The 16,699-nt window shown below is 35.9% G+C and overlaps 1 protein-coding gene across 4 annotated transcripts in view; it reads left to right on the plus strand.

Annotated features, from left to right (window-relative positions):
- Positions 1-16,699, plus strand: part of LOC128987019 (titin) — a 38,680-nt gene that overhangs the window by 20,411 nt on the left and 1,570 nt on the right. For 2 of the 4 annotated variants that reach the window (XM_054407670.1, XM_054407668.1), the window contains 7 exons: positions 1,122-1,273; positions 3,876-5,830; positions 6,657-6,757; positions 7,231-7,284; positions 9,131-9,297; positions 10,594-10,702; positions 15,844-16,405. In XM_054407670.1, coding sequence (XP_054263645.1) covers positions 1,122-1,273; positions 3,876-5,830; positions 6,657-6,757; positions 7,231-7,284; positions 9,131-9,297; positions 10,594-10,702; positions 15,844-16,405 — 3,100 coding nt within the window. Of the gene's footprint in view, positions 1-105; positions 212-1,121; positions 1,274-3,875; positions 5,831-6,656; positions 6,758-7,230; positions 7,285-9,130; positions 9,298-10,593; positions 10,703-15,843; positions 16,406-16,699 lie in introns of those variants that run through there. The other 2 variants (XM_054407672.1, XM_054407669.1) reach the window with 2 other exon arrangements.

Below are 16,699 nucleotides of genomic sequence, written 5' to 3' on the forward strand. Positions count from 1 at the left end.
CGTCGGTGTCTAGACATAGGCAGTTTCAGACAAAGTTGCCAGAAAGCTATAAAACTGTATCACAATGGATCTATTTAAAGCTTCTAGCATGGCAGTCAGTGCCTCTCTGTGTTACTGAGTAGAGTACTTGCTAGCAGCTCTGCTAAAGTGATACACTTGGTTTATTAAATATTATTGGTATATTTAAAAAAACAGTCAACTAGAAAATCAGGTAGAATAGTAGTTTTTTATTTTTTTTTTGTGTTAAGGTTAAATGAATATTCTTTTTACACACATGCAAACCCTTTACTTTCCTAAAAACATTTCCTAACTCGGGCTTCAGAGTTTAAATTTGTTGAGGGAATACGGTCTTAAATAATTGACTAAATTTGTTCCATTAATGAATAATATACTGTGAAATGGGTTGAGAATGGAACAACTCTGATCAAGTGTAAAAAACTTTCCCTCGCTCTCGATTAGTTCCCCACTCACTACGTGCGCTAGTGTTGTGTTACGATTTAATTTAATAATTTGAATCAGCTTTATGTATTGTTAAAAGTAGTTTTTTTTGTTTTATTTTACTGTTTAACCCAAATTTATTGAGAAAAGTACGTGGGTTTCCTTCAGAATATTTTCTTTTATTTTTATGTTTTAAAAAACTAATCAAAAATATACGTAGGTTTCCTTTTAGAAGGTTTTATTTTATTTTGATGTTTGATCAAACTAATTAGGAAATAAATTAGTTGTAATGTTACTGAGGTCTGCTATCCTGTGTTTGTGTATTTTTGCGCCGTGATGAAAAGTATCGTTCATAACGCGTACCGAAAGTTATTATCCGGCGCTTGCTCCATTATTCCCGTCCTCGGCTTCACCTCGTACGTGAAAATAGCTCTCGAGCTTCCCTGTTTACACAAAAACTTGAGCGCGCGCCGGAAAATGCAACTTTTGGTCCTAGTAATAAAATATACTATTCTAGGGCTAGAGTTATAAAATTTTACCATTTTTTTTATAAATTTATTTTTCCTTGACATTTGCATCCAGATACTTGTTTCGAAATTCTTATAGGGGAATAACTATTAGGGGAATATTTTTAGCTAGTTTTAGCAACTATAAAAATAAATATTTTATATTTCTGTCTGCAGGAGCCGAGGGAGCGCCCGTAGCCAAGCTGGGACTGGGCTTTACGGAAGAGATGGCCCAGGAACTCCGTAACAGCACTGAGGAACTCGATTTCCAAGACCCAACGGAACTCGAGACCAAACAAAGGCGACGGAAACTGCATCAACAACAGGCTGTGAGTTCTAGGGTATTTTTAGTTGTTAAAATTAAAGCTTATGTAAGGTTCACAGCCACTGCATGATTATATCTGTGGGCTTGAAAATGTCTGCTTTGTGATAAACGTTGAAAGTTAAAGTTGCTTGTAATGTATTTTTCTTCACACTACACTGTTTCAATAGACTTTCCCACACATAAAATTAGTCCGGAAAACAGCTGGTTGCCGCCTGCTTAGTCAAATGGGGTTGCATTACGTGCTACTGTACTGTAATAAATTTTACTGGACACCAGGTGATTATAATTGGCTGACGAATCAGCAATAAATCAACAAATCAATAAACAAATGATGATTTAGTTAAAAAATAAATAAATACCACCACCGCAGCAAACCTTCAAACTAAGGAAATTTCCAATTATCTGACTGGACTTAAGCAAAAATATTCTGGTCTTACAATTTTCACATTTTTCAATATAAATAACAGAAATCTTTAATGAGTAATTAAAAATATACAATTAAAGATATAGAGAAATAGATAATTAGAGATGGATATTAGCTTTGGCTGCTACAGGGAAGGTAAAAAAGTGTGTTTTTATTGAAATGTTGATAGCTAAGTAAAACATTAATTTAATTTATTAAATTCAATGAAGATATATCAATAATCAAACAAACTAGAAGAGTTTTCTTTTTCTCCATAAAAATAACAAGGGAATTTTATAACGAATGGTGATTTGGGCCTCTGGAGACCTCAAAACTAAAAAGTTAATCAGTCAAAAGGCCAAGGTCAAACCATGAATCCTACGGTAATAGCTTATTCCCTATCTAGGAAATTCGCTAAAAACTAAGTTAACAGAATTTATTATTGATTTCAATGAATTAAACTGACCAGAATTAAATCAATGGTTGTATCCAAGAATATAAAGTAGACTACTATGCTGACAGCTTATGCAAATTGTGTCACTACTCATTATATAATTAATATTAATATGCCTTTTGTACTGTGCATTTAATTTCTCTTTTGTGCTGTTTATGCTTTGTGTGCACAATGTTCAGCTGCTCTTTGTTTATTTATATTTAGCAAACAAATTTCAATTACATTCCATTGTTCATCCAACTTGAATCTTTCTTTTCTCTTTCAATTAAAAATTGTATTTTACTATAAAATTTAACTATAACTGGACTGCATTCTGCCAATATATTTAATGTCAATACGTGATGTCCACCTTTGGTATGAAACTGGTAGAGGGCAGACTTAATATTTAGGATGGTGGGGGCAGCGGTGTTAACTTTCAAATGATAAGTTTATTATTGTGTAAAAATAATACCGATGCCTGATATTGCTTATGTAGTAAAAGATTTTAAAAGAATAAAAAGAGCTATTTGCAGCAGTTTCAATAAATTGAAATTCAAACAAATTTATCTATAAATCAAAATTATCAGCAAATATCCATGATTTTATCAGCAATATATTTAGCCCATAATAAACTGTTGATGAGTTTTTTAGTATCATTTTTAGTATGTAGGTTCAAAACCAACACAAAGAAGAATATGTTACACCTTTAAGTGCTCAACATGAGATTTCAAATTCTTATTCAAAAACTTGTGTCCAAGCTTCAAAATACTCGCGAGTAACAATAACTGTGCAATGGTATTTTGTGACAAACATATAAAAATCTCACATTGTGAAATATGACGTGTAGGTTTGTAACTCGTTAGCCGGAGTTATTTTGGGACTACAAACTCTCAGACGCAGCCAAACTAGAGAAAGTGAAGCTTACTCTTCAATAACACCTCAAAATAATATTTATTTAGTGTAAAATACATCCCACAACATTCCAAACAAACGATATTGTGTTTACAACAGTGGCAATTAAGGTTAGTGTTATAATGTATGTTAACAGAGTTATGTTACGCTCTTAGCTCTACGCTCAACTTGCGTTTTATAAGATTTTTTTTTATTTAGAATACTGGTAGTAACTTAACATCCAATAATTTATTTTTAAGAACAAGGCCCAAATTTACAATAAAAGAGGAATCTGATGTAAAATTAGAGTAGGTTACATACAATCTAAAACCTTGGTTTTAATCAGTAAAACATTTATCTCACTAATTTAACACCTGTACTAATTTTTCCCAACAATGAATATTTAGTACCGTAACCTAATTTTCTTTAAATAGAAAATTTTTGAATGAGCTTCTCTCAGAGTGTACTATCGTTAAAATTCTATTTCTCCTCTAATTTTTCAATACTTTGCCGATGGTACATATAAATATACTATAGATTACCTTCCTGATTCTATACTTGTTCTTCCAGTTTAGTTTTGGCTTTCTTAATGACAGACATGTCTGAAATGAATAATTGACAGCAACACACATACTATGTTGGTGGCATAATTGAACTCTGTTCATTATAACATTTCAAAATGGTGGAACATGGGAATGGGGAGTATATTTCTCTAAATACACAAAATGACTGTGTTTTCTATTAATAACAAAAATAAACATTTACTACTTGCCTACATTTTAACATCCATCAATTCATAATATTTTGAATTGATGAATATTGAATAACTGTATATTGTAATTTCAAATGCCAGTGGAAGTAACAAACATGTGATTTCAGGTGAACAAATACGAGCTGGAGATGCAAGGTGACAAGGAGGGTAAGGAGCGGAAGGACTCGGCCTGTAGTGACACTGGGCTGCTATACATCGGCGGCCGCACCAGTCGGCTGTCCTCCATCGGTTCTGCAGCTTCAGGAGGCTCGGCGGCCTCAGGAGTGTCTGCAGCATCGCATCTCTCCGCAGCCTCACACCTTTCTGCGACCTCCCAGCTGTCTCGCGCCTCACGATGTTCCTCCCCTCACAAGATGCTGCTGGAGACATCCTTCTGCGGACCCAAGCCCATCCCCACCGTGAGTCTGGACGCAGAGTATCCGCCCAAGGAAAGTGTGGAGGCTACACTGCTGGCGCGGCAGACAGACCCGACGGGCGCAGTCTTACCACAAGAACACACTATGGTTAATGGGAAAAGTAGTAGAAGAGAAAAATCAAAGTCTACCAAAGGATCGAGTAGCACTCTTTCTGTCACGAGAGAACCCAGCGTCAAGTCAGAGAGTGAAAAGTCCAAGAGCGGAAGGGAGAGCAGAAGTAGTTCCTTTCATAGTAAAACTTCTCGAACAGAAGCTCCTAAAGATGTAGAGATAGTTGTACCAGTCAAAACAGAGGATGAGAAAGTTACTCCGACACACAGGAAAGAACCTCCGAGATTACCTCCTGGTAGTAATGCAAAATTTATATCCTTATACAGTGAAGAAGAACCGGAGCAGCCTGTTGTACCTGTTGTAACCGTTAGTCGGAGTAAGAGTAAAACATTGCCTCTGGAACCTGATCAAAGGATAATTTCTCTTCATGATGATGAGCCTGTAAAGAGTGAGCAGAAAAAGACCTTACCCTTGGATAACGACTCAAAATTTATTTCATTGCATAGTGATCCAACACCACCGCCTGCTAAATCTCCGGTAAGTACGAGCAAACGGAAAACACCTGTTAAAGAGATGAAGACTTTACCGTTACGTAACGTAGAGTCCAAATCTACTTCCGTTAGTACTAGTAAACGGAAAGAACCAATTAAGTATGAGGGTGACCAAATTTTTATTCCTCTTACGGGTGATGAAACTCCAATTGTCCTGAGTGGAGGTAAAAAACCACATACGACAACAACAACAGTATTAGAAGGTGATTCTAGAATAATACCTTTACATGGATCCCCTGATGAGGAGGTTGATAAATCTAGTAAAAGTTTTAATAATATCATACTGGATAAAGATTCGAGAATTATACCCCTTAAAGGAGATGAAATAGAAATCCACACCACAGCAAGAAAAATTAAAGACACAGAACAACCCCTACCAAAAGCAATGCCACCTAGAAAGAAACCAACAATACCACCGGACGCAAGTGCTGTCATCATTCCTCTACACGGTGATGAAGAAATAGTTGCTTTAGAAATTGAAACTGATCGACCCTCTTCCCCTGAATACGGGATTTATATTCCACTGAAGGGACCTCTTCCAGAGGGTGCAGACTTTACGAAAAAATCGCCAATGGAGACAAAGCCGAAAACTAAACAAGATACCCTCGCTAAACCGAAAAAGTTAGATGTAAAAGCTAAAGGAAAGACTCCCAAAACGTCACCGACCACGATTGATTCAAAACCTTTAAAAAAGAAAACAGACGAAGAACTAGTAAAATTTATCTCTCTTCATGCAGATGAATCGGAGAGACAACCTATCAAAGTTGAGATACAAGAAGATTTTTTGGATGAAAAATATGATTTGAAACCCGAAGACCTTCGACCGAAATCTGTCAGTCCGAGTCCAGGTTATCATTCTGATATACAATCCATCCAACACGCTTACTTCAAGCCTGACGACTCAAATGTGTACTCGAGGAAGCATTCCACAAGTAGTTGTAGAAGTCCTGAGTTGGAGGGAGTTAAAGTGAAACCTGCAACTCTTGATCTGACATCGATCCTTCGACCTTCAAGACCTGTACAGAGCCTCACCCAGTTGACCAGGTAACTAACTCGCTCTAGATAATATTACAAATAATATCAACTGATAATCAGTACGATGGTCAGAATGATTTGAATGAGTTTCTCTCGTAGTGAACGGTGTTAAGAAATATAATTAGACTTGAACATTAGTTTGTTGTTTAGTACAAGATCTGGAGGTTTTAAGGCAATTATTATTTATTACAAATTCTTCCAGCACATTGGTCTTACTACTTATTGACAGTAATGGAAAATGTCTATGCTGTTTTCAATTGTATTCATATTGTGATTACTGTCAAATAAATGTTGTGCAATTTTCAACTTTTTGGTGTTAGTTCTCTGATTTGAGAGGCACACGTGGGCACACTTTGTAGGCTATCTAATGTAAAAGCTTGGTCAGTCAGCACATTTGATTCTCTATATCTAGTGGTGTAGTTGGTCTGAAAGGTTTGGGAATTGCTTTCCCACGCTGATTTTTCCAATGAACCTGTATATTGGTAAGTGACCTATTTTTTCCCCTGACCTTGGTGAGCATAATTCCTACACTGAAAGATTTACTAGGTTACTACACCACTGTCTATAGCTCAGTTTTTTTTTTCAGTCTCATCACCCTGCCTAGTTTTATTGTTCCAAATAGTTTGAGCTTTGTTTGAAATCCTGAAGGCTAATTTTATATTACTCCTCCTTAATTGGTTCCTGAGACCGTGATCTAATATATTTTTCAATTTAAGCTCTCAAATAACCTCTCTAATTCAATTTAATTTACAATTTTTGAAAGGTATTTGAATTATTGATTGAAGATTTAAACCTCAAGGAATATGTTACTGAATGTAAAACTCTGTTCTCACAGGGATGAGTCCCGTACTCCATCACCGGCTGCTTCTATGTCTCGAGCATCTCTGTTCCGACGTAGCTCAGAATCGTCCAGCAGCACCAAGAGCCGAGCTTCCGGTAAATATATTACTGTACTTTCAGTCAATTCTTGAATCATCTTCAAGAAAGAATTAACTTTACCAATATTCAAACTCAAACATCATATTATCAATATGATCTAAGTGGCTGGTGATGCTTGTCTTGATGTCTGGGTTATAGTTCTGTACTCGCCTTCAGATTATAAGATTGCTGGTTCAATCCCAAGTGGGAACCAATTCTAGACACAGATACATTCATGTTGGGCAATAAATTAATTAATGGTGTTGATATTAGATTTTGGTTATCAATGAGTGTAAATGGTAATGAGATTATCTGTGTAGCTTTGTTACTGACTACGATCAGTAGAAACATGTCCAGGTTTTTGGAATGTTTTATTACAACAAGTTTTGAAAATGCCAATGGCTTGGATTATGTTTACTACAAATACTACAGTTAATTGGAAAAAGAGTTTTTTTTTTTTGTTAGTTTAAAATACCAAAGTTTTATTTCAGGTAAAAAGAAAAAGGAAAAATACAATACTATAGCTGGTAACAGAAGTCAAAATAGTGAGTACGGCGAATAGTTGTTTTCAGAATCTTAACACTCATTTTTAACTACTAACTCTTCTTTCGTACTTGTTACTAGTGTGATGATACAGTACCGTACGCTACTTAAAATATTACAGTACTTCTACTTAAAACATTAAAACCTTGGATTGAGAAATTCAGAAGTTTTATGACTGTCAGATCTGATTTGAGATATTTCTCCCTCAAATCTCATTGTTGAACTATTTAAACTAATTTCTTTCCTCTTCTCTAATATTTCATATCTTTTGTATTAGGATTAGTCTGAACATAGCCATAGTTTGTGTTTAATCTGAGCATGCTGTGTGAGACATTCTAGATTTTGTTTAAACAAAAACTAATACTATTTCTAAATTCAAAAAAATGTCAGTTACAGTAGACTCCCTCTTATCCAGACCCCTTTTAACCAGACATCGGTTTAGCCGAACTACATTCGACAGAAGTGACATCTCTTTTTTTTCTTTTACTGGACAATTTTTAAATCTTCACATTGGCTTAACAGAAACTCGATCAACAGGAAGTGAGTGGTACAGAAACAGACTTTTCTCGTGGGAAAGATATGAGACCAGTGAGCCAGTGATCATGTTTCAAATACTCACCCAAATGTATATAAAATATTTAGGTTGGTTTTCAAGTGATTCCTGTATAGTGCACATGTATTGTTAGCCTCGATCATATAATTTGAACTCTAAATTATATGGGCGTCCATCTGACTTTTCCATAAGGGTGGCCGGGGGTTGGGGTATGGAATAAACTTCAGTAAAAAGGGTAGTCTTGGGAGTACTTGAGGAAAATGATTAAAATTTAGATCTAAAAATGTTTGCTTTTAAACAGTTTTAACCCTAAAATTTCCTTTGTCAGTATATATGTTGTTGCTTTGTTTTTAAAATTTGAATACATATTACTGTGGCTACTGGTATAATGTGAATTGTTTAACTGTTATGTTTTATTCTACAATCTATAAAAATCGGTTGTTTTGGACAGAACTTAGAGACAAATTTCACTATTTTTCCAGATTTCTCGACAGAAAAACATGTTTTCCCAGTCTTGATTCCTAGTCCCCAAGGGTACCATGTACTAGGGATCTGTGGGTCCGGGAACTCCATATTTTCGGGTAGGGTATGGTCGGACCAACGGTTGGCACGGAAGATTTTCTCTATCATTCCTTGACCGCAGAAGATTTTCCCGATCGTTCCGTGACTGCGTAAGATGTTTTAGACATTACCGTGACCTCGGAGCAATCATGTTCTTGATTTTGCTGCGACCTAAGATTTCACCGTGTCCACAGTTGACAATCCAATTTCACCGTGACCGCAGACTAAAACAGGTTTTACCAGTGCGAACTAAAAATTCCCCCATAGTTCCTGATTCAATACATTTACGCAAACATTCCGGAATTTTCAGTCTGTATGGTCATTCTGGTAGAGTCTGAAAGAGGGGGCTTGAGCTCCCTCTTGCCCATATGGAATGACGCCCATGCTCTAAATTGTTGTTGTTGCAAACGTTTACCGAACTTTAAAGTACAGCTCGCATATGTAACTGTGTATTGTCCAGTATAGTGACTGATGTGTGCATTTGGTATTCTGTAGTTATTAGTTATTAGTTATATTACGATAAATAATCATTATTGGCTTATATAGTATGCATTAGACAAGTTTAACAAGTTTTAGGGGTCGGTTTAGCTGGAGTCTACTGTGTACATCAATTGTCAAACATATTTTTGACTTAACAAGAGACAAATCAAGACCATAAATTATTTATACAATGAGTGACTAAAAGGCCCCAAATTTCTTAACTAGGTCAAGTTTCAATTTACGTGTAATTTCAGTTTCTTCCGAGTTTCGAACAAGAAAGGATTCTAAAAACAAGTCTGTCTTCTCGTCACTATTCAAGAAAGGAAGCAGAGATTCTGTTAGACGGAAGAGCGAATCGTCAGAGAAAACCACTCCCATGGACCCGAGATTAGCTAAAGTAGAATTCACCTTCAACCATCAGGTAGGTGGATTTTTTACTCCGTGTGTTCATTAGTTGAAGGGGCTTTGATGGTAATATTTTAGACTATACAGTACAGTACAGACGAAGGATGAATCTCATCTTGAACAAACTTGTCATGGATAAAGGTAAAGGTTTTACCTTCATGACAAAATGTTTTACCTGATTTGTCTGAAAAGAAAATATTGTAGACACAAAATACCTTGAGCTACGTAGAAAGAGTTTTACATTTTAATTTGGAAAAAATGGCTGATGGAATTATTTGATATGTTAAAGCATTTTTTGTTAGATGTATTTATTAATTAAAATCAAGCAGTAATAGCAGGCCATAGTTCAAGACATTTCAAGTCAAGTATACCAAAATGCTTTATGGAGACACCAAGATTTTGGAAGGGTGTTTTTTTATTTTGTTATATCTACATACTTGTCCTATTGACTTTTATCCGTGCATTATTTATTGGATAGGTACCATTGAATGCCAGAAAGATGTCCCATACATATTATTCAGATTCTACCTTAAGGGAGCATTTAGTTACCCCTAACTGGGAATAACTATTTACTTTGAGTCATCTTATGATTACTTGACTTAGTTCATTTAATTTCTGTTCCCTGGCAGCGGTTCCAGCTTTTCCCTAAATATTGCACTAACCTGCAAGTGAACCAAACAGGTCCAAAAATTTTAAGCCACGTTTACAGTAGTCGCAGTTAGTCTGGGCGTGCGGACCCTTGTGTACTAGCCGTCCTGAGAATCACGGCTCGCTCACCCCCACAGCCTTGCTGAACAAGCCCAGAGAGCCGTGTGGGCCAGATGTTTTTGGAAATGAGCAATAAACACTCCCCTCTACACCCCCAGCCATAGCTCGGCCGCGTGCCCAGACTAACAGCGACTACTGTACACGAGGCTAGATGGCGGACAGGTTACTTACCTCAGGTAATTTGAAATACATTAAAGGCAAGTAACTTGCCCCTTAACCAGCCTGCTCTAAAGACCTCGTGGAAACACGGCTTTAGAACCTTAGAGTATTCCATAATTGACAAAACAACCGATCTCCGATCTCCCATTCGTCGCAGCATATATATTTGGACGTAGCACATCGTAATGAAGTCAGCAATTCAACTCAACTCACATGCAACTTCAGCCATAGCCAATCAGATTAGGACAGATCTAGTCAAGCAAAACCAAAGTCAAAACTCTAGTATGAAATTATAGTCAACTCGGTAAATCAACAAAACAATGCAAAACTGCTAACCATTTATTCCCTGATTTAAAATAATTAATACACTTCTTTCATCTTCCAGGGTCGTAGCGGAGAACCTGACCAGATCATCATCCCCCTCCACTCCCCTGATGAGGTCCCACCCCCTGAGGTGACGGCTCAGTCCATATCCGAAGTTGTGGCCGCCATAGGTAAGCTTCGGAGTTTTGGTTCCTTTAGAAATTAAATTAAATCTAAAACTATTTAAGGATGTGCTCTGCCACTGCTTGGCTATAAAAAAAAAGGTTTTGTAGAAAAGGTCTTCTTATCACCTAAACTTTAGGTGAGTCCAAAAGAATCTATATGGCGTTTAGCGGAAGTAGCAACTAAACGTAGATTCTCCTCCCCTAGGAGACATTGTTTTTTCTTAGTAGAACATACGCTGGAGGTTGGCTCTAAAGCGTCAGGTCCAAGGCCGCTTTAGTAAAACTAAAGGGTTTTAGCTTTATGGGGGCGCATGGTTGAATATTAAATATTGACTAGTTGTTAAAGAATGTTCTATTATTCACTTTATTTGAATTTTTTAGAATAAAATTTTTGTTAAATCTTTTGGTCACTTGACGAGTATGTTCGTGAAAATCGCTACAACTACAACGCCAAAGATTGACGCTGATACACCACATTTTTGTTGCTCCAAAAATAAACAGATAAATTTATAAATATTATGAGACACCAATTAGTAATATTCTAACAATTCTGTAAAATACCCTAAATCTTAGTGAATGATATAGATTTTTATTCAATTTTGTGGATGGAGAGCGCACCCTTAAATGAAGTCTTTGTATCAATTAGGCATGGACGTTTCATCTATGTATGGAATAGCAGCTGCATGCTTTTTAAACAAAATATGCAACAGGAAAGTATTGTTGCATTACCTTGATAGTATAGTAAAACTAGACAAAAAAGTATTGAAAAGCCATAAATTGTATAAAATTGCCTGATAACTGAAATATTCCTTTGTGGTTAAAATCTCTCCAACAATATCATATTAATCTCCTTTCAAACCTGCTACGACACCATTGGAGACTTTTCTCTACAAATTTATGTAAGGGTTGAAAGCTTTGAACAGTCAGAAAACCCTTTTTTATTTCAGCATTTTATTTGGTTTGTTTATTATACACCATTATTGCCATTTTGCTTTAATTCTTAATTTATTTAAAGGGGGGCCGTTAGAGACGGTTGTATGATGGTAAGTATAAAGATTGGGTTTGAGGTGAAGCAACTAAAATATGCTAACTGTATTTGAATGTCGATTTTTAATCATTAACTCTTCTAACACTTAGAGAGGCATTGATAAGTTATATATTGGGATTTGGTTTAAAATACCTAAAAGTTAAGTTAATAGCTTAGTATTTTCTCTATCTTAATCAATATGTACAATAAATTGTATTTTGCTAAATTAAGAACAAACGTCAACATTTTTATAAGGGTCTTAGAGTTATAACGATACAAGTTTTTTACTAAGACATTTGACACTTTATAATTTAATTATTATTACTGTACTCAGATAATACTAGTTTCTTCTAGTGATATTGTAGAATGTATTAGTTATTGGTATTTAAATGCACAGTTCCATCACCGCTAGCAACATTTGCACATTTTTCACTGCACGTTTTACTAACAAATGTGGATGTTTTTAGTTTCTAACAATATTTGACCATTATCTTTGTCCAATTTCATAAAACAATAATTCAAGAAATAATAGTCTAACTATAACAAAAAGTATAAACTTTCAACTTGAAAAGTAAGAAAAGGATTGGATAATCCTCAATAGTACGTGTTTGTCTTTTTATAAATTAAAAATGTAATTTAACAAATCTACATGAAACGTCTACTTACAAGTTCTAGGAATGATTTTTTTCTTTGAAGGATTTACGAGTACACAACCATAGATTCAGAGACTTATTCATTCAATTCATCAGACATATCCACTCCAATGTTTTAATAATTAACATTTAAAAAGTTCAAGAAATTAAGGGCTCCCACGAACAACGTTCCAAGCGCCGAGCTACTTGTTTTGAGTAATCACGCCACAAAGTGTTTTATGCAAAACTTTTTTAGAATACATACTTTTTGGTTTTTTTACCTGAAATTTTTGGTATGAGTCTAAAACGTCTAAATATGATGAACAACTTAAGTTTTTATTTCATATTGTTGTTTTATAACAATTTTATAACTTTTTTTGTGGAAACAACATTCCAAGCGACAGGCGCTTGAAACGTTGTTTCCCAAACAGTACTTTTTTTTTTTTTTTTTTTCGAGGTGGAAATGGCTTGTTTATGTATTAAGTAACTCCCTAAAGGGGTTGGCGTTTTATAATTTAATTAATTATTATTTAGCTTAATAAATTCAAACTTCTTTTAATAGTCCCCAGAATAATGTCCTATATAAGCATTCTTAAAACACAATGTGGTTAATTCGAGTTAATTCGCCAAAAGGCGATCATCTTTAAAAAATATTTTTTTAACTAGGTATTTAGCAGGATATGCACAAAAAAACATAAGATAAGATTAAAAACATTGTTAAAAAAAAACTTCTTATACATGAGCATCAGGTGGCGATAGAAACGTTGTTCCACTTACCTCACTTGGTGGTAGTTTGCCAGGAACTGCTTTCTTCCTTTTTGAAATGTAAGGCTCCCCACTATCCCTTGACTTCTTGTGAATCTTATCCTTCCATTCAACAATTATAAGTTTTAATTTAAATTTTTTACCCGCATTCAGCTTATATTGGTCGCCGGGACTCAATAGAACGCTTGACCCTGAAGCCATGCTGTGGCGGATGAGACGTTGTTCGTGCGGCGTAGCTGGAGTCTGGGAAACACGTGCTCCACTAAACCATTGGTAGCAGGCGTACCACTGCAGTTATGACAAAACAAAATATCCCTACTCTTAGAGGAAGGCGTATGGCACATTGTTCGCTCAATATCTCCACTTTGAAAAATTTGGCGCTTGGAACGTTGTTCGTGGGAGCCCTTCAAATGTTACAATTTCGACAAAGAGTTGAAATAATTAATTTCACCTGTCATAAAAACTTAAAATTGAACCCTTGGCCCTCTTTTTTCATTAAAACTCTTCTTCTGAGCTATAATAACTAGATAAGCCTATTAAGCATTATAAATCCTAACAATTGGGTGGATTATGTTTTTAATGATAGGCTTTATTTGTTCTAGGCTTAGATAGTGCAGAGCATGCAGCTGCTAAGTAAGGTTTGTCTATAAATCGTTTTGGTTGTTGTAGAATTTTATCATTTTACCTCACTTAGAACTTTTGTTGTTAGCTTAGATGGAGCAACTTTCCATGTGTTGCATTGGCATTAATGTGTTCAATGAATATTCCCTGTTCATTTCTCATTGTCTTCAAAAGTCTACCTACCGTTTGTTTTCCTCTGTTTTCAGGGCATATGTTTGTTGGCTTCAGTGTGTTTCAGATGCTATGACAGCTGTATAATAGCTTTTAGTGTGTTATGTCCAATTTCATGTTGGTGGTTTGACTCATGGCTACCTAAAATTAGATTACACTGAAGCATTGGTTCTAAGTATACATAGAATTCTGTTGCTTTAGGCCAGGCGCACACAGGCGATTTTGAGTTGCGCAACAGTTGCCCGACTAATTGGGGGACTGTTGCGCAACTCTCTCGGAGACTCTGAAGTCTAGCGACAGTTGAGCTGGAGTGCGCACACAGGCAACTTTTTAGTCGTGGATCTAGTCTTGAGACGTGTTAGAAATACATTCGTTACAGCGTTCCGAATGGATTTAAATGATACAGCCGTAGTATGTGCTTTGTTGCTGAAGTTTCGCGCGCGAAAGAAAAAGAGAAGATACTGGGTTCATCCCATATATAGTGAGCGACTTGTGAAAGGAGGGTTTCAATGACTTTAAATATATTCGGCCTCTTCTCAACTTCATCAATTAATTGTTCGACATCCTCATCACGCACACTCATACATGTAATTTTCTTAAAACTTCACACAACAAGAGAACTAGTGACAGTTCTGGCCACGAGTAGTTGAACTCCTGGGGTGAGACTGAGCGACACAGCGACTATTTAGTTGCATGTGTGCGCATCTACACTTGTTTCAATGGATACCAAACCTTTTAACCAACCAAACCTGGACCAAACCTGGAGCGACAGTCCCGCAACAATTCAGTCGCAGAGCAGTCGCTGGCAAATTGGGTCCGGGAACATCGGTTGCAACAGTTGCGCGACTGTCCCCAGACTGTTTCCTTCGTGTGTGCACTCCAATTTAAAACAATGTTGAACATTTTAGTCGGGCAACTGTTGCGCGACTCAAAATCGCCTGTGTGCGCCTGGCCTTACTGTCATCTAATAATTCATTTGTTGTGTGAAAGAACACAGTAAATTTTAACTAACAGTAATTTCACCGTCCGTTAATTATTTTGGACATAAAGTAAAGATGTAAATGTCATCCACAGTAAATGTCATCCACAGTAAATTAATTTAGGTAGCCAGAGTACCAATGAAAACTCAGAAAAACCAATTTAAAATTGGTGAGAATTTACATGCTTGTAGCTCCCCATAGTATGTGTTTAGAATTTCTTTCAAGATCGAAGAAGTTATAGTTTTCATTTGGTAACTTGCTGAATTGATCCTATCGTGGTAATTTCATGGACTGAACCATCAATATTTTAAAGTTTTAGAGTTTTTGTTATATCCTCGAGTTTATACATACTAAAACCTAGAATACTTTCTTTGGGACTGATTTGTGTGGGTAGTATATATTTTAAAATGTGTCCTTTCCCACCTAAAAAAACTCCCCTATTCCTCATCCATAAGAGCTTCAGGCCTTTGCAAAGAACATTGCAATGAAATTAATGTTTTACCCAAAATAAAACTCTATTCTCCAGTCATGATCAAATTAACTATTGGCAGATTGGCAGAACCAAACATTAAATTCTACTTCAAAGAAAATTGTTGTCAGAGTTCCTAAGACTGTAGATAGATTTGCACAATCATATTTTTGTGGGTTACACTAGTTAACTTTATGGTAGTTGGGATGAATAACAAAAATATAGTACAATAATTCCAAGAACCTGGTAAGCCATTTTATAGAGAAGATCAGTCCATATTATGTAAATTGTTTTAATTAGGTAGTCAAACAAATAAAGGATATTAGTTTGGTTAGTAAAAAGAAATTATCCTCATTGAGGTTTATTTACATGGTATTTATTAATAATATATCATTCTGAAGAATGTTTTTAACTTGAGATTTTTTACATATTTTAAATCAAATAATTAATTTAACTTATTGTTTTTGTTTCCACCAACACAGAAGAACTTAAGTCCCAACCAATAGAATCTCCAGTGCCTACGCCAACCAGTTCCTCAGCAAGAAAGAAAAGACAAGACCCATCACCCGAAAAGACCGCTTCAGAGGAAGCACAAATCGAAATTATAACACTGACAAAAGAAGAAACATGCGAAATAAAAATTGAAACCAAACCAATCAATCGTGAAACCGAGGAGAGGTTGGACATTAAAATAAAACAAGAGATTGAAAAACTACAAGAAACAATATTAGAAGATACATCAAGTTCGGTTACAAGTATAAAAGAAGTTGTCAAAGTAAAACAAGAATTGGAGGTGACTCCTAGATCGAGTTTGGACGCAGATGTTAGCCCGAAGTCCGAGACGAGCGGGGGAAGTGTGAAGACACAGCTGGAGAAGCAGGAGTCGGACCGGACTGGAGTGAGTTCCGAGTCTGAACCTGACTCAGATGCTGTACCGATAGCTCCAGCGGCAGACGACGAACATGAGCGAAAGGGATTGTTCCTGCAGCAAGAGTCTACGGAGGAGGAGCTGCCTTACGTGCCTACAACTCTGCCTCAGGAGAGGTAAGTGGTAGATTCATTGATTTGGATACCTGATATTGATTTGGATATATTGATTTGGGCACTACAGTAAACTTACCATCTATGTGAAGAGTTGTAGCCATTAAAAAAGAATTGAAAACAGTTAAAGTTGCATCAGCCTCTCATAGAGTGCTACTGCCTAAAATTATATTTAAACTTAGTTTTTGTAAAGAAGGTTTTTCCTAGGCAAGGAAGCAGACAGGGAGTGGGCCCGTAGAGGATAAAAAAACTTTTTTTTCAGAACAAAGGGTTTTTTTAAATTTGTTTATGCCATCA

The sequence above is a fragment of the Macrosteles quadrilineatus genome, unplaced genomic scaffold (assembly GCF_028750875.1).
Source record: "Macrosteles quadrilineatus isolate MER2022 unplaced genomic scaffold, UCM_ALF_1.0 Scaffold_2__2_contigs__length_208266976, whole genome shotgun sequence".
In the NCBI taxonomy this organism is placed as follows: domain Eukaryota; kingdom Metazoa; phylum Arthropoda; class Insecta; order Hemiptera; family Cicadellidae; genus Macrosteles; species Macrosteles quadrilineatus.